The following is a 25,016-nucleotide window of genomic DNA, read 5'->3' on the forward strand; positions in this document are numbered from 1 at the left end:
ACAAATCCCAAAACCAAAGTTTCTTTTGAATGCTACAGGCATACAAATCAACAAAGAGCTCTATAAATGCCCAGGGTAAAACTGTCAGACTGATTTTAAAACATCAGCAGTGCTTGAGAGTCTTCAGCTACTTGAAAACATGCATTTCAAACTTTCCAACAATATCATGAGATTAAAATTTCATTTGAAAGAAAATTTAAAAAGAGAAACAGAAGTGATGGAGTGGGAAAAATAAAAAAAGCTTAATGATCATACCTTAGTAGGATAAAACCCTGTATAATTTTACTTTGCACTAACAGTATTGAGCACACACACACATTATGTATACACCTCATGTCCTTTGCTTGTAGAGATGTAAAAAGTCTCACATAGACACGCTGCTCAACACAGCACCAGATAAGGAATTAATTGGTTTTAGGATACTTCATAATGCATTAGGATGAGATCAGCTTACTTGCTGTAGTTTAATAAAGCTGAGAAGGGCACTCTGCACTCACATGGTGCAGTGAAGACGATCCCTGCATCAAATTGCTTTCAGTCATGAGTGAGGAGACATATCCCCACAAAACAAAGGACTGCACCTCGACAACCTGCTTAGGGTGAGTTGGGATGGGGAATCTGGCCAAGAGAATAAAATGAGCATCAACATAAGAAGCCCATACACGGGACAAAACCCACCTGGCTTATGGAGATGGAAAATTGCTGATATTTTTTGGCACCCTGGGACAAGGATCAGCACTCATCTGATACCTGTCAGCAGAGCATCTGCATTTGAAACAGATTTCTCTACTATCCCAGGTCCTTAAGGATCCCCAGGTCAGTATTAGTTCCCCCAAATGTGAGGGAAGGAGATAGCCAGTAACACCATGAGCAGCAGGAATTTGTGCGCACCTTACTACTTCTGGCCATAAAATGCTGACCAAGGCATCCAGGGAGAAAAAAGGTAACAATCTAGTGATGGAAAAGTAAGTGAACAAGATGGACTGAGAACAGCAGGCATTTGCCTCCAATCTTCTAAAAAAAAAATCAGCTTTTATTGCTAAATTAGCAGCCAGTGTACCTAGCTCTTATTTAGAAAGGAAAAAAAAAAGGGTGATTTTATTTTTTTCATCAGACACACTGTATCATACCCTCAATATTAAGAAATATTCTCCTACTGAAAAATACTTCTGTTGCATTCAACAGCCCATTTTTTGCCATTCATCATCACAACTGTATGAGAAAGATGGAAGCAAGTGACATTGCATTATCATTGCAAAATGAAACATGCAAGTCTATAGAAAACCTCTCTCTTCTTATAAATTCCATATTGGAAACTGCAATCCCAAATCTCTAATAACTAAATTCCTCTGCCAACATCTGTTGTGTACACTGAAGTAATTCTACAAATCAATCTTTTTGTGTTTTGATGATTACTGCACAAATCTACCAGAAACACTCAGCCACCAGTTTAGGACACCTTTATGGAGAAGAAAGGACAATCAAAATAAAAACTTCTTTTGCAGAGGTTTTGTAACTTGTGTCCCTAATCACTATTAGGGCACAATGGTAGGAAAACAGAGAAGTAGAGCACAGTGTGTCAGCAGTAAGAACTTGTAGACACAAGCCAGCTCTCCACAAAATAACACAAAAATACAAGAATGCTCCTTTGAAAACACTTTTATATTGTTACATTGTACCTCAGAAAGATAAAAGAAAAACATAACTAAAAAAAAGGAAAAAAAAAAAAAAAGAAAACTCAGTTAAAAATTAAGCAGATTCTATAATTACACCAATCTTTACAGGGCACACCACAGAGCTATTTCTGGGTCCTTAAATCTCTACTTTAAATCTAACAAAGGAGTATCTCAATCACAGGCATGCCTGGATAAACTCCTATCCAAAGAATATCAACAAGAATTAAACAGAATTTCATGCTCTGACAAGTCCCTTGATATATCCTCTATCCTCCTGAGAGGTACTAATACTGCAGGGTGATTAGAGGAAAGCAAGCTTAAATAAGTAGACTGCTCTGGTTAAGTTGCCATCAAAGAAATGTGGATCATTTCTACTGACTTTCTGCTGCCCAATAGTCATAATCAGAAAACAATCCCACTTTTGAAAGGTTAGGATGTTTTTCTTAAAAAATATCCAACTGATTAAACCCTACCATTTAAAGTGTCTGCAAATTAAATTTAATTGGTATATTTGTATTTTAGTGTTAGCTGAACAAAGAGGGCAACCAAGACTAAAAATATTAATTAAAACCAATTTTTTCATCGATTTCTTATGAGTTTTCCATCTTAACTTTTTGCTTACAAATTGGATGGCTGAGATACAAAATATTTACTCTGAAACTGAAGCTTTCCGTTCTGTCAATTACTGTGCCACCTGTTGGAGACAATCTTCCAGATCAAATTTTCAATATGTCAGTTAGGGAAACCAAATTTATCCCAAAGAGCTAAAGACAACTTGAATTCCTGTAAGAAGATTCTTACAATCACTAAGCTGGAGTTCATTTACCTAGCTCTGTACCCTGTCACTGATTAGAGTTCTGTACCACACCCCCTGCAGTCTCAGTACAGCTGCATATAATGAGTTTAGGAGACCACAAGCATTTTCACGTGGGAGACACCTTTAATAATTAGGACCACCTTCTTTAAACACGCCTTAAAAAAAAACTGTACATTGCTAATTCTTTAAACCACACACACCAAACAAAACTGACAATCTTATGCTCCTTTCTAAAGGAAACTTTGAATGAATATTCCCTATGCCAAGTTCTCTGCAATTCTTCCATAGGTTATCATGGTATAAAATGACCTTTTCTAATCTGGCACATGGGAAGCTCCAGGTTATAGGGTTGATATTTCATTTTGGTGTTTAATTATGAATTTGTACATGGCAGAATTAGAAGCACTTCAAGTTGCCATCTGATATACCTGATGGAACATGGAGTTTAAATCAGAGTCAAACAGCAATCCTAGAATTGTATAGGCTGGAAAAGACCTTTAAGAGCATTGAGTCCAATCATAAATCCAGCACTGCCAAGTCCACCATTTAACCATGTTCCTCAGGGCCACATCTACATGTCTCATAAATATCTCCAGGGATGGTGACCACCCTCTTCCCTGGGCAGCCTGCTCCAGTGCTTGATAGCTCCTCATGTGAAGCATCTTTTTCATGATATCCAATCTAAACCTCCCCTGGTGCAACCTGGGGCCACTTTCTCTTGTCCTCTCACTTGCTACCTCTTGGGAGAAGAGACCAACCTGCACTTCTCAACATCACCTTTCAGTTAATTGTAGAGGGTGACAGGGTCTGACTGAGTCTCCTTTTCTGCAGGATGAACACTGCCAGCTCCCTCAGCCATTCCTTGTTTGACTCGTGCTGCAGACCCTTCCCTATCTCTGCTGCCATTCTTTGGATGAGAAATGCCAAAGCTTAGTAGTTAGAAAAACCATGATTTTACCTGAGGGTGAGGGTCAACTGCTGCTCCTTTGACTTTACCAGATCACCCACTCTAAAAGTTGCACAGCCCAGGAAGCTTCGCTACAAATCAAAGCAGAAAGAAAAGATAATATATTCATTCAATTTTGTTACTTCTTTTGCTCTCACACTTGAAAATCTTTCTTTGCTACCAAGAAAAATATTGCATTTCAATATAACAGTTTGATACTTAATCCTCTAGAATTTTTTTGTGCAGCATGATTATCAGTAAACTGCTAAAAACTTTGGTTTTATGGGCAGGAACCTTTCTCTTTTCCATTATGAACAGTCTAACAACCTGACAAAATAACAGGTTGTAAGATGTACAGCCACAGGAAGATTTTCATTCAGTACCAGTATTTGCATTTTGCATCTATTCCTTCCTATTTTTCTAATTTCTGGATTACAAGAAGTGCTAAGTTTTCAGTGTTTTACCAAAGTTGTTCTTGTTATGGTTTTTCCTCAAGCCATTGGCACTACCATTCATGTATTCAAAATACGAATGTATATGCTAGGAAGGCATTCTTAAATTGAGTTCAGCACAAGTTTATTAATAGAAATGTTTTATTTCTCTAGTCCTTGGCAATGTTTTAAGTAGTGTTTTCTTCTATTTCCATTGTAAGGTGAACTTATTCACTGCATTAAAATTGCAGAGAAATGTGGTAATGTAACTAGAATGCCTAAAGTTAAATTAGGCTACACCACTGTAACTTTTTTCTTCTATAAAAAATCACTCTTCACGCATAAAAAAGTACATGGAGGAAAAAGGGTTAAATCTTCTTTTGCACTTGGGCTATTTTTTTAACCTCTGCTCATATCCTGCTGAGATCCCATTTTGTCAATTTGGCCAGCAGTAGTATTCTTGCCTTGGGAACAACGGGCAAGAAACTAACAGCCATCTTGTACCAATTTATCTTTCAAATGTACAACACAACATCACTTGCTCTAAATAAATTGTAAGATCACGACATTATGTTTAATTTTTAGCAATAAAACAATAAGAAGGGCACAAAGTTTGGTTTTTCTTACATAACACTAAGTTTACTGTTGGAATGGCAAATTAGAATTCCAGGCTAAATTATATACATTCTTGGCTATACAAATGAAAGAAGAATCAAGTTGCTCTGAGTCAACAGAGGCTGCCTACAGAGAGCAATGTTCTCTTCAAGGAAAACAGAAAAGAATTTGTCACTGCTGAGAAGAGTTACTTCTCTGGTAAAAAAAAACCCTTCAGCCTGCTTTCTTTCAGGAAAGCCAGCAGGATGTTGTGTGCTTGAATGCAAACAATAAAGCTCTACACTAAGATAAGTTTTCTTCCATATACAACATACAGTTCAAAAGCCAGTTCTGAAATTGGGCAAGCACCGACAGTGCAGTTAGTAAACTGCAAACTGCATGTCTGCAGTTTAATAAACTGAGTCATGAGGTATGCCTTGTTCCCATCAATGGCACAGCCTTAGATTTCCTAAGCAGCATGTAAGCAGCAAAGGAAAAAGGACACAAGTCGAGAGTCTAGGGAAGGCTGGAAAAACATTGGATTGGGGAAGCAATGAACAGGAAGAAAGGAAGAAAAATAATACAGCCACACAAGCAAAGAGCACAGTTAGTTTTCAACGCCAAAATTAAAGGCATTTCTACAAAAAAAAGACATCCAGGTGCAACACATGGTGATGCACAGCCTTGCTGGAGTGAACACACAAGTGGCTCTGTCTTCCTTTAGATGAGTCAGTGTGAGAGTGTTTCTGCACTAAAACTCTGTGGTCACACACACTTAGCCCAGATTATTTATCTTCTTCCAAGAGCATATCCTTCTCCATACTGCAAGAACGCATTCCACAGCACTGTCTCTCCACAGCAGCCTTTATTCTGGCATTTCATGACATTTGAGTGTTTGTATTTGAAACCTGGCTGCTTGGAAAAGGGAAGAGGGGTATTTGGAATGAAACTGATATAAGGTTTGGTCACCTGGGGCTTCTTTCTGCAGCAAAATAGAACCATTAATATATTTGAGAATCCTAAGTCAGAATCCTCAAGTGACCAGGGCCAAGAGACAGCTACACTGCTCTCTCATAAAGCCAAAGAGCTTTGGTCATTGTACCCACTAAACATGCCTGAGCATCAGATGTACTTCTCCTGTGTCATGAAATTAAAGGTGAATGATTTTATTGGTTTAAAATGTTCTACTTAGTTCTCTGTTTCATATTCATATGCTTATTTAGAAAAAAAGAAATTCTTTGCTTGACAACACAGAGCTATGTGCAAAATCAAATAAAATTTCAAATGATCCCATGACCCAAATTAAGAGAGTTATGCTAATGTTCAAGGGGTCTAATATCAAACTGGAGAATACTTTTTCTATACTGATTTAGATACCAATAGTCCACCCTGGGGCCTGAACTGGCAGTCTACAAACCAATTTAACTTTGCTCACACGACTTGGAAAGGCTTGAAAAGTAGGCTTTAAAACAAAATTTGTGCTGTAATGCTAATTGCAGAGTAATGCTCCTTTGGAATTTTGCTAGTGTTCCAGACACAAATCTTAAGATACTCGCCTTGAGTAGTTTGATGAATAATCTCAACTAGCCAAAGAGAAAAGTCTCTATAACAGCTATATGGAAAGCTAAAACACATTGATTATTTCACTAAGATTGAACTTGCTGCGGAGCTACAGGTTTTTCAAACACTAGCTGAAGTCTTGAAAACCATGCCAAGGAAGCCCTTGGAAGGCAGAAAAGTCAAACCCTTAGGCTAAAAAATTGAAACCTCCAGGCGTTTTCCATGTTTGCAGACACATCTGACACCTGCACCAGGTGGGCTTTGTTCTTTTACTCAGCTCGAGCAGGACCAACCTTTCCCACTCCCACCAGGAGCCCATATTACCCATGAGGTTTTAGCCCTCTCAGAAAATTACTTCCCATCCAGACTGCTTGCATGATATTAGCAAGGACTTTACAGGGTTGTGCTGGTCTCAGGATAGCTTCAGTTGAAAGAGGTTTTCAAAAAGATGTGAATGGGATTACATCAATCCATGAGACTACCACTACTGCCTTGATTATTTTATTCATTCCACCAAAAACTTTCGCTATTAAAAAAATTTTTCAGCTCCCGTTGAGCACTGAGTGTTTGTGCCTGCCAATGAGATGAAAAAAAAAAAATCAATTACTGAAAATGATTGCTTACCCCAACATCTGCTCTTGATTCCTTGTGATCAGGGAGGACACTGGTGCGGACCTGAGAGAAGGGAGGGGGAAAAAAGGCAAGGAATAATCAAACTCCTTTTGTAAATCTCTCTGCAAAAGACTCATTTTTTTTCCATGCCCTCAAAAGTGACCCTCAATTCTTCTATTCTAGCTGCAACTTAGTGCACAAAAAGAAACACTCCTTTAATGTAAAGATAATTTAATTGTCTGTTTGTTATTCTAAATACATGTTGTTATAAACACCAATATAAAGGCTACCACAAAGACTTGACAAAGCAGAACCACAGCTTTTCTCAGCCAGCTCTTATCCCTTGATTTCCTACAGTGAGAACTTTGCTTTTTCCACAAAAGCCTGGAGATAGTAAAAAAATGCTATAATTAATTTATTAAGGGACAGCATACTTTAGAAATCTGTGGGAGTCCTCATATAGATGCAATTTTACATTTTGATTTTCCACACTAATGCATTAGCAACTCCAAAGCATTTGGAAATCTACAGAAAGCTAGTATAAAATGTTCAATCATGATATTTTAATCTAAATTTAACCTTTAAATGCTTCAAGCCCTGAATGAAAATGAAATTACTGGCATTTTCTTGTTGATGATACCCATCTTTCCCCTTTGAAGCTGAGGAAATAACTTAGAGCAATCTGTTTCTTAAAAGAAAGATGGAGTATCAACACCAAACCAAAAATGCTGTGTCATTTTAAGATGCTAAAAAGCTGTTCTATGTGCCAGCCTCAAAGAAGTGACATCTGGCCCAACAACTGAGGTATTGATATTTTCTAATTATTATTATGGCTATTTATTCAAGAGAAATAAACTAATAATGTAAGAATTAACACTCCTTTTCATAATTTACTTATGTATTTGTAACCCAACAGCAGTTCATATTTTTAACCGTGTACACATTTTTATATGATACTACGTTGTATTTCACAGCAAGAGAAAGCTAAAGTTTCTTTTACACATACTGAAATCAAAGAAAATTCAACATTAATTTAGAATCAAAGAATATTAAGTCCTTCTTTTGCTGGATAAAATATCAATTCAGGAGAACATATTTCAATTTTTCTGACCCAACACAGGAGCGGAAAGGGATGCAAACACCTGACTAACCTAGAGTCTTCCATATAATGAAAGCATATTCCTGAATTTCAAATGGATTTAAAATACAGAAAAAACTTCTGCTGCATTTTGCAATACTTTTTGGTTCAGCTATGTTTGTTTGCTTTCATTTGGTTTTAACCCCTTTAAATTAGACTATACATTAGACTGTACCTCTCTTCTTCCCAAAGTATATTTTGTTTGAAATTAAATCTAATGCCTTGATCCAAGTGTGTGCAAATATATGCAATTTCAGAAGCAGTTTTACTATTTGACATTTATCAAAAGAGAAGCCACATATATGTATGTAAATACATACATGGGTGGTACAGTCTGAACACTATCAGGTTGTCTGTTGGTTGAGTTCCTGAACAAACTCTCTGAATGCTGCAATTACTGGGGTATCATTATGGGATGTTCACACAGGCCTCATTATAAATATCAGGTCAGCTCATAAAAACTTATAAAACATAAGAAACAAGTCAGTTCTAGTCCCAGTCCACAAAATGGAAGAGAAAAAATGGGAGACAAATACAGAGGATTTGAAAGGTCAAATATCCTCCCAGTGTATTTCTTGATTAAACAAACTGCCACACTTTTTAAAACTGCGTCATAAATCAACTTTTCCCCTCTGGCCCCATCCAGAACAACTATAAAATTTAAATGCAAACAGAAAGTCAGATTTTATTCCCAAACATCCACTACTCTGTTAGAATTTCAGTTTTCTCATTACTCTCTCTAGGTTTTCCTGTGCAAAATGCAAACCTCTGAGTGAGAAGCTCATTCCCAACCGGGGTAAGACCATGCTTGCAGGGAATAGCACCACTACTGCTTTACCTCCCCAGACACAAAGAGATCACAAAGGCACGCAAGAAACACCGCTTGTGACCTGGACTAAATGCAGCAAATGTTTTGGCATTTATCCATTCCTGTAATTTTGTTTGTAGAACAATACAGTTACCTTTTTACACCACAGTGGAGGCCTGTGAACCTACTGGGAAAAAGGGCAGTGTGATGAAGGTTCGTGCAAGTGAAAGATGCACAAGAGTAGAGAAGAATCTTAGGTGGGAAGAGATGATGGAGTGGCTTTAGCTGGACTCTTCTTGTCATAGCCATGGACAGAACCATGTTCCTTGTGACACAGAGACTGCATCCAGGGGGAGGCAATGGCTCAGAGCCAAGAGGGTTCAGTGTTGGTACCCTGCCTTTAATTAAAGCCTTTGCATTTCAGTTCACAATCAAAGGCCATGTTCAGAATGCACTCAAATTCCATAAACAAATAATGCTAGATCCTTCTCTTGGCTATTGTGGATTTATTCCATCAAATCAGCAGAGGCTTCCAGTGACTTCCAGTACTCACTGCTGGGAAAAGAGCCCTGAACTCTGCTAACACAGCCAAGCAGCTGCACAGGCAGCTGTTACAGGCAGCCAGCCCATCCTCACCACCACTGCCTGCCTGCCAGCACCAACACCTATCAGAGTCCAGAGTTACGACTCCTTGGAATTTCTCAGTTAAACAAATTGCAGCTTCACGTGTTTGTGCTGGGTGAGCCTAAAATGCCAAAATTGTTATGGGGTTCTGCCACAAAATCCATCAGTTTTTCCAACAGTCCATATAAAACTAAAGAGAACATCTTTTCAAAATGGACATGCACGTGGTATTGCAGGATTTTACAGTTCCAATGGAAAACCTGACAGGCAGAGAAACTAATAAATGTTAAAACTTCATTAAGGATGAAAACTAATAAAGGGAATAAAAGCTATATCAAATTACTGCAACATTTTATAACAACTGCATGATTTTTATTATATATTAATTAGTTTAAACTTACAAAATATTTATATATATATATATGTATGTGCGCCTGTGTGTGTGTATATATATATATATATAAATATATATTTCCTACTACAGATAGTAGGGAAAATATGTATGCCCCTATTACTTGCTGTATAGCAACTGACAGTTTCACCTGTTTACTTATCCGAAAAGGTCAAACAGAAGGACAGGACTATGTGCATCCTTTCCATAGGCAGCGTTTGAATGTGACTCTTTTGCAGAGCGTGGAGTCAAGACCATTCACTGGGCAGCACTGACACTGTGTGCTACCTCTAGGCACACTCCTCAAGATGTGATGTGAGGATAATAGAAAATACATATTTCTCAGTCCCTAGGAATCTTCATAAATTGCTTTTCTTTCAGATATCTCTACAGCTCAGTATCTTTCTCTGTGCAAGCTGCATCTTTGTGTTCTTTCTAGAGAACACAAGGCACAAGAGAAGAATCACGAGATCCCCCAAGCAAAGACTGAGTTTAACATAAATCTAAATAATTTTACTATGTTTTTAGTGTATGCAACGAAAAAAAGGGAAGGAAGGAAGGGTAGGAAGGAAGGGTAGGAAGGAAGGGTAGGAAGGAAGGGTAGGAAGGAAGGGTAGGAAGGAAGGGTAGGAAGGAAGGGTAGGAAGGAAGAGTTTATTTACCTTCTTAACACAGCACACAGCATGAGACTGGATTCAATTTTTTAACCAATCTGAAATAGCATTTTTTCTGCAGAGAAAGCTTTGTCATGTAAGGTTATGCAACAGATTAAAAGTGACAAAGAAAAACGTGTATAACTGTGACAGAGACACTCAGGCACCCCAGTGCCCCACAGTGATGAGTGCTGACTGGCACAGACCCCCTGGGGTTTTTTTAAGCAGTTGAATTTTTGCAATCAATGACCACTGGTAGCAAGCTAATGAGTCACAGGCTTTTTCTGCCATCTTTCAGGCTTTTTTGAACGAAGCCAAATGATGCAAAGTAGCCTTCTAAAGTCTTAATAGGTACTGAATATTCTGGGCATTTGGTCAGTTATAATTTTAATGAAATAGAACAGAAAATCACATTTAAATCTGTAGCTGTTACAATCAGCCAGTTAGCCTTGCCTCTTCCCCATAATAATTCCCAGGAATGATCCTGTTGAAGTCTGTTTTATACTGGGAACAATCTGCAAAATTTGAAGAGTAAAAATACCCTTCAAAGTGCTTGTGGTGCCTCTTCTTCCCGGCTTTCTTCCACTGTGAAATAAAATTCACAAAAGGCAAATTCTGACTTCTGTCAGCAAGCTACAGATGGAGCATTCCTAAGCTCTTCTGGCTCTTCATTTACATGGACCAGCCAATGGGGACCTGTGTTCCCAGATGCAAATACCTCAGCCCAGTTACTGCAATGGCACTATTCAAAAATCCCTGAGACAGACTCCACAATCCAAACAAGGCAGCAGTTAATGGCAGCCAAATAAACCCAGATGTTCTGACAAATTATATCCCAAAAAATACTCACTCTACAGTGATGAAGGAAATAGGAAACTTGAGAGGATGCAAGCCCAAGCTGGTAAAAAGCTCCTACAGTTGTCTGATGAACACCCAGGTCAGCTCCACCTCGCTTCAGTGTATGGCAGACAACATGAATTAAAGCAAGTATTACTGGAGTGATCAGATGAGCTCAATGGCATAATAAAACTTCCAGAACATGATCTTCTGCCTCAAAATTTCAGCAAAATTTAAAATTTGACTGTGAATATCTGACAAAATAAACTGAAATCCTATATTTTGATTTACTGAATAAACAGCCTTTTTTGAATATGCTAAAGTCTACGTTTCATAATTTGCATCTATTACCATAGAAGCTGCAGTAAGAAATCTTAGTATAAATTAAACATGATGCCATTTCCACTGATGAACCAGTTACAAGAAACAAGATTGATTTTATTCATTTTGTAGAGGTATATCCAAGTGTTCCAGTTCCTTACCAGATTGCACCATCTACTCAAGTGACAAAAGGTTATTCACATATTAAACACAGAAAAAAAGTCTTGCTGCCTTAAGTAAGTCCAGACCCTTCAAGACTCTACACAAAATATCCCTGTCTTCTGACTCATGGCAGAAGCTGAAATGAAGAACTCAGAATTTAACTTGTTGGAGCAGTCTATGAACTTCCAAAGTTCCTTTGAGGAGCTGGTATTATCCCTGTGCCAAGAAGACCTGAGTGCATTTCCAGCTGGGGGCCTTGAGTTCAATATTTCGACAGAGTTATTTTTATGTGAGGTACCAAACTAACCAAATATAGAAGCAAGCAATGGTTTTAAGATCACCCCCAAAAAACACTGAAGATTTTATCCCCCACTCCATGTTTTATGGTAACTTTTTAGCATAAATTTTTAGATTCTAAAGTGAACATTTTCTAACTACACATTGAAATTATTTTAATTTCCTCTCCCTCTCTTCTGACTGGAAGGTCATTCAAAACACGATTGCAATGATAGTTCAGAGTCATTTCCTATTCTACAGCCATTCATTATTCATGGCAAGTTTATACTCCTTTGCTCTTCTGCCAACATGGTGCCTTAGATAAGTAATTCTTTTCTGTTCCTCATACTGGTCTCCTGATGAATTAACGAGAAAGGAATCATATGCCCTCTTGTACTTCATTTTGTTAGGATAATAAGCCCAGCTTTTCCAGTACACTGTCATACCATAAGCTCTGCATTCCCCAAATCACATCATCTGCTCCAGTCCTATGTTACACTTTGAACAACTAATTTACCTGTGTTTTCCTTCACACAACCTGTTTCTGACATATTAAGTCTTTGTTCACCCAAAAAACTTCATGTTATTAGAAAAGCACAGAGGCATGTACTGAGAGTCTACTTTATTTCATCCTGTTTGCATTGTTCCAGCTGACAAACACTTTTCTTTTAGGAGAACTAAGTGAAATTTCTGCACACACCAAACTTTTCTCTAACACATAGAAGCTGAAGGACTCACACAAACATCCACAAAAGCAAAGAAAATTATATTTGCCAAGAAGGATTTTTCTTTTCTTCTTCTGACAGTTTGTGATAATGTTTAAAAAATAGCTGAGGCTGAGGTCTGGTGCTAGCATTACCTAATGGATAGGATTTCACTTCTCTTTTACAGAATTAGGGGTAAAATTGCTCATCAGATTTACTGTGGCAGAAGGCATATTTTAGACAGATGAGAGGGAGTAGGAAAATATTCGGGGCTTCCTACAAGCTCTGTTTTCTTTGCCTTCATAGACAGGATCTATTTATTCATAAAAGTCTGTCATAGCAAGATTATAGCTGCACTTCCATAGTGAATGTCCCTCCCAGCCTGTGGAACTGCAGCATGAGAATTCATGAGAATTACTGCTATGTCCAGGGCTCCCACATACTCCATCCGCATTTCTAACAATCCACGCTCGAGGGGAGCAAGGAATTTTCTCTGAAGAGCCTCCAGAAGATCCTGGGAAAATAAATGTTGCCAGCTATCCAAATATAAACACTCCCAACTACCCAAATATAAACATTTCTAAAGCTATCTAAAAAGAAAAAATGTACAATTGTTTTTTTTTTTCATTTGAGAAAGCATTTTTTCTTGGATTAAAACAGTTAAACCTGCATAGCAAGAATTAAATTCTTAAGTACACAAACACTAAAACCCATAACCTCCTGATCAGCTATCTTTAAATAGTTTTTGCTAGTGCTCTGCCCTTTGCTCCCTGTCTTCTGAGATGAGAAACTGAAAGGAGTTTTATTTATTTATTTATCAAATAAATTCACTGCTGGCTTTGGAAGAAGTTTCCAGAAAAATGTGTCATCTGTCCCACAATCTAAATTAGTTTCTGCTTTAAAGAAAGGAGGAGGTATCACTGGAAACAACTATCTCTGTGGGACTATTTGACTATGCAGCAACCTAAAAGAAACTTTGTACCTATAAGCAAAGGTAAAAAGCAGATTTCACACAGTACCTTCTCTCTCCTGTACCAGACAAAGGTTTGTGTGAAGAGAAGTTCATTTTTCCATCAGTGATACTGTATTCATGACTACATCCCCATTAAACACACATGATTTTGCTCTCAAAACCGTTTCACAGGAAGAACAGCTTTCCTCACCAGAGTATGCGTCACTGTGCTTAACTGCCCCACAAAGATAAACCCTTTCCCTCCTCTACAGTGTCAATTTTACTTTTTTTAAAGCACAACTGCAATCTGCAAGACATGGTAATCCTCTTCTACAAGCATGATCAAGCTCTTGCAGAGATGTTACTTAAAACCAGGTAAGTAATGAGCTCCCTACTTTCAGACTGATAAGCAGGCTCAGGAAAGTTCATAGTCACAGCTGCCTGAGATAAGTAATTAAACTCTGATTCTTATGAAGCACAAGGTGTGAATAAAGACATTAGGTGTATGATTTTAAGCAATCATTTTGCCTCTTTCAGAATTAATGCAGAAAGATTCTAAGGCTCAGAGAGTCAAATATATTTCAATATTTTCACTACTTAGAAAAAATAAAATAAGAGTTCTTTCAGAACCTGAAAAGTGGCCTTTTTTGGGGGAACTGTTTCAGTGATGCTTTTTCTGCAAATAAAAGGATCTATTAGGAACAATATTGTTGGCAAAGCTGCTTAGGCCTGAAATTTGACCACCACACTTCTATTTCTAGAAATTACTTACAGATTCTTTCTTCCTTTTTATATTGCATCTTCTTATTTGGAAATTCAGCATGACATTGTTTTCTGGGAAAGACAGGATCTGTTATCAGACAAGCTGATGTAAGATGGAAACAGGCACTTTTTTCTTGGCCCAAGGTTCCTTCAGGAACTAAAGAAAGCTCGTGCTTCTGAAAATTTCTGTTTTCTCCATCATACCGCAAGAATAGGGGTTGAAAAAAGCACATGCACATTCCCACAGCAAGGATTTTATGTAATCTAAATTAGATGACAGAGTTGATTTCTCTCTAAATAAAGCGAAAGGAACAGATACATTTTGCCATAGACAAATCTAAATTTACATAACTTCAAATGGGTCACTACAGATAATGCAACACCTTGAGGAGGGACCTCTGAAAAACAGTGAGAGAGATTCTATCCGCTTAATAAACCACATAGTCTGTGCTTCCAAAAATGTGTTGGTAGCCTCATGTATCATAAGGCCACAGGTCACAAGTTATAGGTATCATAATTCAGCCAAGTACAGAGCAGCTTCACTCCTTCCACACTGAGCAGAACCTCCTTTCCTGACAAAGAGAGTCATTATTTGTAAAAGAAAACCATTTTAACACATGATGAATGATATGAACAGTAACTTTACATGTGAAAATATGGTAACCTCCTCAGCCTGAGGACAGCTGGTGATATAGCATCCTCAATAGCACAGCAGCCTATGTGCTGGCAGAATAATGGTAGTTCTAGAAAATTAGTGTTTAAAGGCTTCCCCTTCCACAACTCAACTAAAAGGGAAAAAGATACATGCAACAAGGAAGAGCTTATATGTGAAATAATGTTGTATTCACAGAACATCGTACAACTCATGCCATAAATTCTCTGTAAATTATTGCAGACCCACATTGCATCCAATATTACTATTATGGTGGAATCATAGAATCATCAGTGTTGGAAAAGCCCTCCAAAAGGAGTCCTCCAACTCAGTCATCTTACAGATGGGTCCTTCTGACAAAAATCAAAAGCAAGACAAAACTCCATTAGATAAAAATGCATTCATTTTTATCTAATTAATTCTAGGAAACATTTCAAGATATTAACTAATTTAGCATGAATGCCAAGGGTCACGTGCCCAGTTTTCTAATAAAACCCATTCAATTTCCAATGTTAAAAAAGCCATATCCAGCAGCTGAATTGCACAAGTTGATTCAGAATCAAACCCCAAAAATACAACCCAAAACACCTCCTATACACAGATTTATGACTTTTATTTGTCATACCACAGATAAAGAGTCCAAGTCCTCATCTACTATAGCAAAAGCCACACTGAAAAATGACAAACAAAATATGAGGATGTAATGAGGTCAATGAACACTGGAAATGAGTAGAGAGTGTAACCTTAAAGGGAGACAGACAGTGTCTGTTTCACACACATCATCTGAAACACCCCATATAAAAGTTTATCACATCTTTCTGAAGACAGAAAAATCGCATTCTCACATATATGCCCCAACTTAGTCATTACTTTGTACAGTACCAGTATCAACAGAATTATTTTGAAATTAATCCTGAGTCTTTTCTCCACCTGTAAAACTTCCATAAAGTTGGCCAAAATTAATTTTGTCACTTCTAGCTTATTTCACAAAGGAAAAAATAAAAAGGGTCAAAATGCTTTTCAATATTTTGGCTAGCAAATCAAAAAAATATTTTTAAAATCAAAGAAGCTAATAATTTAACTTTAAAAAGAACCAAACACCAGCAAAATCACAATAAGTATTCCCATACACATCTCCTAGAATTTGCTACAATTTCCTCTATTTGCACATAAATATTAGCACCATTAAAAACCATCTTTATTCAGACGTACAAGAATGAAAATGAGCAGTTAAACCAAAGTATACCAATTGTTTATTTATGCACCTTCAATAGACATGGCCTAAATGAGAATAATTTCTTTCTGTTGCAGTCTGTGATTTCATTAAGTCACTCTGCTCAGCTTTAAGCACTAAAGATCTTGAAATAATACCTAATTTTATACTGCTGCAAGAACGTTAACTCCAAAGCTGTCAGCACAGACCTCATCAGAGCGCCATTAATAAAACGCTCTTTATTGCAGTCTATCTTTTGGTTTTGAAAAGATCAGAGTGGAATAAAACCCACATTAATGATCTTCAGTAATCACTCCCTGCAAAAACTAAAACATGCTTGGACTTGGAAGTACACATTTAAAAATAATAGCTGAGCATTCTTTTGAAAGGAAGGCCCGGCACTGATCTAAATTTCATGTGAGGCTTCAGCTTAAGATTATGTTAGGATTAACAAAGTGTGCATGACAGGTGTGATTTAAAGACTGCAGCTTAAAATTCTCCTCCTTCCACACAAATCTCATGGCACAGAAAGGCAGTGATTTATGTACCACTCTCTACCACAAACCTTTGAGCAATCCACAATTGCAAATACCTTGAGAGGGACAGTTTCAGGGCATGTGAAGGTCCCCAAAAATCCCAAGAATTCTCAAGGTTGCTCTGAGTTAACAATACTTCCCTTTTCCCTTGTGTATGTAAGAATAAACCAAGAGCCCTTGAATGAAACCCATGAAGAATGTTTTGCAAACAAAGTGTGACAGACTTTCAGACCTCTGCAGGAAGGTTGATTGTGTGAAATAGCACACTCAAAAGCTAGAAATTTATGGAAGCTGTTTTCTGGTCAATATTCATCTCATAAAAGCCATCCATGTCTATGTAAAACTATATACCTTTGTCCTGCAGAATGGAGGACCTAAGATGCCGGAGCCAGGACATCAACTCTCTGCTCCACCTGTCCTCTCATTTCTGTCATTTTTGTTTCCCCTACCCCAATTTAATTCAACTGCTAATTTATTTTTCCTACCTAGCATCTTTGTCCTTAGCACACAGCAATTCCTTCCATGTTGCCACAGTGAAACTGCTGCTCAGTCCTTCCTGAGGCAGCACTTCCCGTAATTCCTCACCATGACTCACAAGAAGACAAAGAATGGCATTTTCAGCCTCTGTCAGAGGGAAGTCAGACTGCACAACACTCAGCATCCAGACCCTTCTTTTCTTCAAAAGCCATGTGCCAACCCAGGTGTATTTTCTCCTGAGATATTTCTCTCCTGGAAGAGAGAATTACTTTTCCTGCCTAACAGGGAGCTGAACACAGTGATCTACAAAGCCCTGCTGAGGAAAACTGGTATTTAACACCTCAACCTGGACAGCACCAGTATGGATCACATGTCATAAGCATTTTCCAGGATTTCTGGACTCCCATGATCAGAAACTTCTCTTTGCTGGTAGGCCAAACTTCTACTCTTTTCCATTCTTCACTACCAAGAATTTGATAATGAAGTTTGCTGCAGAAGTTTCCTTTTCATGTAAGACATTATGACATTTTACCACTGGCGTATGAAACAAAAGTTAGTTACTCTTTTTTATTTTATAGACATAAAAAGGAAACTCATGCAAATAAATGCCTTCATTTAAAAAAATTACCATTCCCTCTTTTTAAGTTTTATTTGTGAACACAGCTGGTAGAAGCCTTGGGAAAAGGCACACAGCTGCTAAAGGAATACTTTTTGGTACATGTCTCTTCCAAGTTCTTCCAAATGACAGAACCTGTTTTATTTCTAACTTCAGTTTCTACTTAAAAATACCATACCAGTTATCCATAACATATATTCACAGAAACTTGGTTCTTCCAAAGACAACATTAAGAAGCAGCAGCTGGAAATGTCAGCATCATAAGAAGTAGCAATAGTCTTATGGCCAAAAAATTCCTGTTGATTCTTCTGGTTTGCCATGTATTGATGATCATTTTACAATCATGCACTTCACTTGCCTACACACAAGAGAGCTCCTGCCAGTACTATAGCTACCATAACCCCACAAATCCAAGTGAAGTCTGGAAGATTTTTTTTTCCCTGCTAAAAAGTGATCTTAAAAACGACAAAGAATTATTCATGGTTTAACCTTTTTGTTCATCTACTGTGCTGTGGATGCTAAAGATCTCTCAAGGGCAGAGCTACTATTCTTGTTCCATTTCACCAAAGACATAAGCACAGTGTCATCCCAGCAAACTACACTTTCCAGGAAAGAACATCTGTAGGCTGGCTTCCATTTTGTCTTGCATATTTCTCTGTAAAGATAAGCACCAGTGCCTAGTGAACATCATTTAAGAACACCAAACTTCCTGAGCAGATGCTCAGTTTGCTTCCAGCACTGCCTCCATATAGCAAAGCAACAACAAAAGCCACTTCCAGTTATGCAGCTCAATTGTATTAACAGCAGTATTTTTTCCTCTCCCTTTTTTTCTCCCCTAAATTTCCCACATCCTGTGCTGATAATAAACAGCTCCAATGCATTCTGTATAAATCCTGCTCTGTTGGCAACCCATGAATCATGTGGCACAATAACTCCTCATGCCTGCAGGGCACAGATAAAGGCTGCCCTGTGGCACGGGGCCAGTGCAGCACATTCACTGGTTCCAGACACTAGGAGTCGACATGGTCACACTGAACCCAGAAAAGGGCTTTACTCTTTTCTCTGTATATCTTTTCCTTTTTTTAGTAACCACAAATCAAACTAGGCTCTGTGCTTGACTCAGAGCAACCAGCTCACTGGTCACCAAGTTTGCATCACAAAGGAAAGTCATCTCTGCTTTTCTAAACTCCCACATTCACAGCCTTTTTATATTAAGGCCTTAACAAACTCCATCTGCAAAGATTCAAATTCAAAATTATCAAAGTTCGCATACATGTCTTTTAACTTTCACATACATGTCTTTTAACTTTCTTTTAATACTCACCGTAACATTGGCAAGTATATTCCTGGGTATGATATACTAGCATTTATAATATGATTTCACAGAAATTTTTTCTTGTACAAATATTTTCCGTACTTTAATATACACCACTTTCCATGAGGAGACACACACACACATCAGACTGCACTGAGCGACTGTTCTGTTATCGACTCCTGACTTTCCTGCTCTTTATTTACTGAGAATAAGATTTGTTCTCTCCATATATGAAAGAAAATTATTCATAAATGGTTTCACACTCCTGCAAACTTCAGTAATTTCTGTACAATAGATCAGAAAAACCTGACACCCACATTTCAAATTTAAAAGAAACAAACAAAACAACTCTCCACTTGTTTGCATATTAAAATAAGCAACACCACCATACTCAAAATAAGTGAAAACAAGCTGCAGTGAATAGTCAGGGTGAAGTCCCCAGAAGTTGACTGGCAGCCAAGCAGGACAACACAAAATATTTCAGCAAAGGTTACACACAGTAACATTTAAATTAAAGGCAGCTCAGTCAGGTAACTAAATGAAATGCCAGCTCAAATCACATTCCTGACCATCACACACAGTAATATTCCATGGAACTCACTCCAGTGTATCTGCACCTGCAAAAAAGGGTTAATAAACCAAGAAACTATGGAAAAGCTTTGGATCCCTATTCATTTCAGGTAGACAGATTAGCTACAAAAGCATTAAAAGAAAAAAATCTGTTTATATTACCTTTATTGCTGTGTACTTATATGCCTTTGTGAAAGAAAAAGAAGGAAAAAAGAAACACATTAAAGTTTTTTTACTTGGTTTAGCTGTTCAGAAACTGTTTTAAATTATGGCACTCATCCTCCATTCTGGTCAGAATTCACCACACAAAAGAGTTGGGGCTGAAATGAGTAACTTTGCCTTCTCCCACAGCCCAAGACCCCCAGAGATAAAACAAATTACTTATGAGGAATTGACCTGCAGAAAACTAAAACCATTCCTCTCCACGAGTGATACTTTCACAAGAGGCATGAATAATGCTGCTTCAGAACTCCTCACTGGAGTCAGGAACTGCCTTTGGCAGTGGAATGCATGCTGGTTTGGGGAAGAGGTGAAAAAATTATGTGCAAATAAGTTGTTGCACCAGGATGGAAAATAAATTCTAAAGCCACTGGTAGCCCCCTGGCATCCCAAGGAAGAAACTCAACTTTTCTACTTAGTTAGAATGCAGATGGCTAATATCAGTAGAATCTAAAAGCTGGGGTAGCCTTTAACCAAAAGCAAAGAACTGAAGCTTTTGGAACATTCCAAACACTATGCCACAGCATGTGGGGACACCCAAACCAGACAGATAGCAGTGTATTAAAGACTCCAAGCAGGTCTAAGTTTCTCAGCATTCCTCTATTTGGAACTAGTGACAAGAAAAGTGGCAGAACCTTACTAGAAAAGAGAACTTCCTTGCATCCAAATGCAAATAGATAAAAATAGATACAAGTCACTGTTTAAAGACTGAATAATACCGAAATAATTTAAACAATAGATCCCCTTGTGACTCACCATAATTATTTTTCTTTCAGAAAAAGATTCATTTTCAACCTAACTGAATCCTATCTTCTAAATGACCATGTCTTCAAATGTAATTGAAAAATTGCAAATTCCCTTTGGGCTGTACTCCTCTTGAATTCTTTTGGGCACTCCATGACTGCTGCTATGCTTGCATTGCCCTGGGGACCATGACTGCTATTCTGGACCACAGCAGACATACTCAGCTATGAATCTGGCACAGTTTTAACCACCTGGCCTGTATTCAGTGGCACAGGCTCAAAGAACCCAAAATTCCTGTTTTGTCCTGAGGTGCGTAAAAGAGTAAGAGCATTGCCTTGCTTAAAATAGTTACAGTATTGTTGTGCTAATTACATACATCCATATTAGCACAGGATCAGTACTGTAGCCCCCAACACAACCTTCCTCATTCCTCCTTACCCTATTCTCGCTAATTACTTAAAATGAACAATAAAAAAAACCCAAATAACAAAACCCCCCACAAAACTAACCCAGTCGAAGAACCTCTTCCAAACCAAACCATCACACTCAAGCACCTCAAACCAATTACTTTTAAAATTAATTTTAAAAATAATAAGCATTACATATATTCACACTGTCAGAATAAGAGGTGCCTGTATCAAAATCTTCTTTGATAAAAAAGCCTGAAAGAGAATAGGAATTTTAGAAAGGACTTGCTGACAGAGCTGAAATTTCCTAAATGCATTCTTGTTGCTGTATTAAACACTTACTTTCCTTTCCAGTGGTCCTTTATAACAAAGATTGAGAAGCAAAGGGCATCACAGCCTTCATAGACCTTCCTGTGACGGTAAGAACAGGAGTAATGAACACATGTTCATATTTCAGTTTAAGAGTTTTATTGCTAAGTTTTTCACTAAAAAAGGATGGAGAGTGAAGCAAAATGTGTTTGTTTTTCAACTCCCAGGAATGTGTTTCATCCAGACCCCTGATTAATTAATTCTTGGAAAGGTGCTTGGTCTTCCTCTCTAAAGTTAATGGAGCATACTGCTTTGTGTAGGTAGGCTGAACTCTGCATTCTAACAGAGATGCTCTGTTGGGCACCACTCTGGAGAAGTCAGGGTCACATTTTTCAAATGCACATGGAGTCTGAAAATGGTGCTGACAGATTTCTTCAAGCAGTTTTAAAAGTGCCTGAGGAGATAACATGGGGCTAAAAAAAAAAGTACCTCAAATACCTAAAAAAAAAAGGGAAATTGGATGTCTAATTTGATTCAAATCCATTGAGCAGCCCACTGACATCTCCAGGTGTATAAGTATCTCCCATCAGAATACCTTTATAAAATCTACCCATAAGAGTTAACATACTCTTCAGCTACAGCAGAAGTTCTAACATGAAGAGAAAAAATGAAAAAACATTAAAAACTCATGTTTCATTCTTAAAAAGCACCTTAGACAATCCAGTACCATTCCAGACCTTTCAGTCTTTTTCCAGCCCAGTGTATAAGCTATGATTTCCCCAAAGGCTATACAACACATAAATAGTAACATCTACAGTCTAAGTAGGTTACATGCAAACTCTGTGTGTTAGGGGACCAACTTTGTCATGCAGGATAAACTGCCTTTTTTCTTTGCACTGCTGTGGTAAATCTATGCTTAAAGGTAAAAAAGTAACAAATAGTGACATGCAACAGAGCCTATCACAAATTACATAAATCTAATTCTACAGGTGAATGAAAATTATATAAGAATCAACTGCCTTTGCAGCAGCCAACTGAACGAAAAATATTCAGTGAAATTTATGCCAGAAAGCTCTCTTTTGTTCAAGGGTATGATGTGTTGTGCTTTAAAAGACAAACAAGGTAGGACCGTGAAACAGAGGATGCCACAAATCATAAAGCCATTGAAAAGAAACTGTTATTTTTTAGGGCACTTTTCAGAAATCTGTAAGTTTGTCAGCAGAACTGGTTTCATTTGCTACTGACCCGACTCTTCAACTTTCTGAAACTAACAGAAGGGAACTACAGCAGCAAGCACCATGAGCAACATAAAAAGTTCATGGCAAATTTAACAATTTCCATGAAGATCAGTGAGGAATCTACTCTTCCCTTTTTCTCTTTACTTTTTTCAACAAATTTCCTTTCAGTTCCAAATAAGGACAGACTGATTAAGAATCCCATTATATCTGAAAAGACTGGATTCAAATACAAGCTCTGGAGCTGAAAGCAGGTAAATTTTCATGTACATTTACTGCAAAGAAAATTTTCATTAGCAAGAAATTTTCAGAGTTATGTGAACAGTAACACTTTTACAGACCCCTCAGAAGAAAGAAGTGGGAGCACTCAGTACATGTTGCAAACAACTCTGTGTTTGAAGTGACATCACCAGGGAAATCCTGCAGTCACACATCACTTCCACTTCCAGACAGACACTAGAGAAAAGCATTTATTAACAGAACTCGTACATTTCCAGCTCTGGATCTGAAGCTAACCAAATGTAGCAACACAAGCACTACTTCAGCTCGCTTCCCTAAAAACTGAAAGGTTAAGGAGAGATAGTGAACTTGATCAGCAGTAACAAGGACTATATAGATTTAGAAAGAGGAAAACACAAACAAACAAACAAAAATGTAAATAAAGATACCTGATACCGTAGCCTACATTCCAGCCTTTTCCTTTAAACATCTTGAAGAAACTACACCTCAAAAAGTAGCATCTATTCTAAGACTGCATGACTCTAAATACAGGTATACAAATTCCTCCTGCATGAATAGGAACTGCTCTATTAATATGCAGCAGACCTTCAATGCTATTCATTGTTTTATCACAGACTGTTTTCATTTTTCATAGGACTTTGTTAATATTGACTCTAGAAGCAGCACACAGGAAAAAGAGCACTAAACAGCACACTCTGCTCTTGGGTACAAACTCCAATCTTTACACCTAGCTTAGAAAATAATCTACCTATATGTGACCTCCTTACTGATCTGAAAACCAGAAGAAGGAGTAAGAGATTAAAAGAAACAACTTAAGCTGCCTTCCAGAAATGAATGTAGAAACCTTCATGTAAGGACATGCACCTTTTAGAATTCTAGCCCTGTCTACTGCAAATGCCATTGTGGCTGAGACACTAACCTATATTCCAGGCTGCAAGCAGCACCCTGCCCGCAAACTCCGTGCCAGCTCAAGCTCCAGCAATTATACCACATGGAAATTCTGACTCATCCAGCCAGCTAGACCTACAAGGTTTAAAATACTATCAGGCCAAGGATCTTAATAGAAACAGTCCCTTTCCCCCCCTAAAAGTATCTCCCAATCAAACCAAACAAAACCTAATTCAAGGGAAATCAAACACGCCAGGTGAACATTCTTGGAATTTTATTTCAAACATTTAAAGGGTACTTTCTCTAATATCACCTTTTAGAACAGTTTAAATTTCATGGAAGACAAGAAAATGAAAGCATTTTAGAAATATGAGCCAAACCAAATGTCCCCATTAACCACTGTGTTCTTCAGGAAGGTGAGGTGTTATTAGAAGTGAATGGCCTTATAGTAACAGGAGAGGCTAATTTAAGATAAAGTGATGATCTGCTTAAAATAATTGCTAATAATAATGCAATATTATTACATTAGTTTAATGGTAATGACAACGTTTCCTTCTTTGGAAAAGCCAACTTAAATATTTCATTGAAAAATTAAATTACTTTAATAAAGTATTGAAGGCTTTTTCTCATATTTTGCAGGGCTAATCCTGAACAAGACATGAATACATCATATAAATGAGCAACCACAATAAAATGAAATAAAGTACTTGAATCACTATTTTGGTATAGGCAAGCACACTAGACAATTTCATATGCTCTGAACAGGTTTTTAAGATATTAAGAAAAATACTTGCAAAATTCATCACATAGAGACACCTGTAGTCAATGGTTACTTCCAATCTGTCTTAAAATAAAAGTAAAAAAAAAAATCAGGTAACATAAACAGCATTGTCCATGCTGAGCATACAGAACAGGCTGCACACCTAGCAGGGAAACCAAACTGCAAATCTGGAAAAAAAAATGAACTGGCAGGAAAAGGGGGGAAACAAACCAAACCCAGGGCAAATAATGCTTTGCTTTTTCAAACTGCATAACACCCCTTCACTTCTTGTTACCGTCTCTTCAACTCCTTCAAAAGATAGCTCATGGATTATGAGGAACAATAGTTCAGATGTTAAGAATGCCAGTATCCTATTCCTGTGGAGTTTATGCCACTGGAATCAACAGGCTTTTTGTCTTCATACTGAATACACTGCTCATTATGAGTTTCACCTGCCTGAAAACAGACATGAAAACTTCAGGCCCTGTGGTCCCTCCTAGAGGAGCCTTTTCCAGGGGCCACTGAGCTACTGCCTAAGGAACTTTAGAAAGTAGTAGAGAAAAGGAATACA

At 37.7% G+C, this 25,016-nt stretch overlaps 1 protein-coding gene across 2 annotated transcripts in view; it reads right to left on the reverse strand.

Moving 5' to 3' along the window:
• The window catches only part of INPP4B (inositol polyphosphate-4-phosphatase type II B), a 146,550-nt gene that overhangs the window by 88,143 nt on the left and 33,391 nt on the right, over positions 1-25,016 (reverse strand). For both annotated transcript variants that reach the window (XM_058024122.1, XM_058024123.1), the window contains 2 exons: positions 6,649-6,699; positions 3,452-3,531 (listed from right to left, as the gene is read on the reverse strand). In XM_058024122.1, the coding sequence (XP_057880105.1) occupies positions 3,452-3,531; positions 6,649-6,699 (131 nt within the window). The remainder of the gene's footprint in view (positions 1-3,451; positions 3,532-6,648; positions 6,700-25,016) is intronic.

This window comes from Melospiza georgiana, chromosome 5 (assembly GCF_028018845.1).
Source record: "Melospiza georgiana isolate bMelGeo1 chromosome 5, bMelGeo1.pri, whole genome shotgun sequence".
NCBI classification, from domain to species: Eukaryota; Metazoa; Chordata; class Aves; order Passeriformes; family Passerellidae; genus Melospiza; species Melospiza georgiana.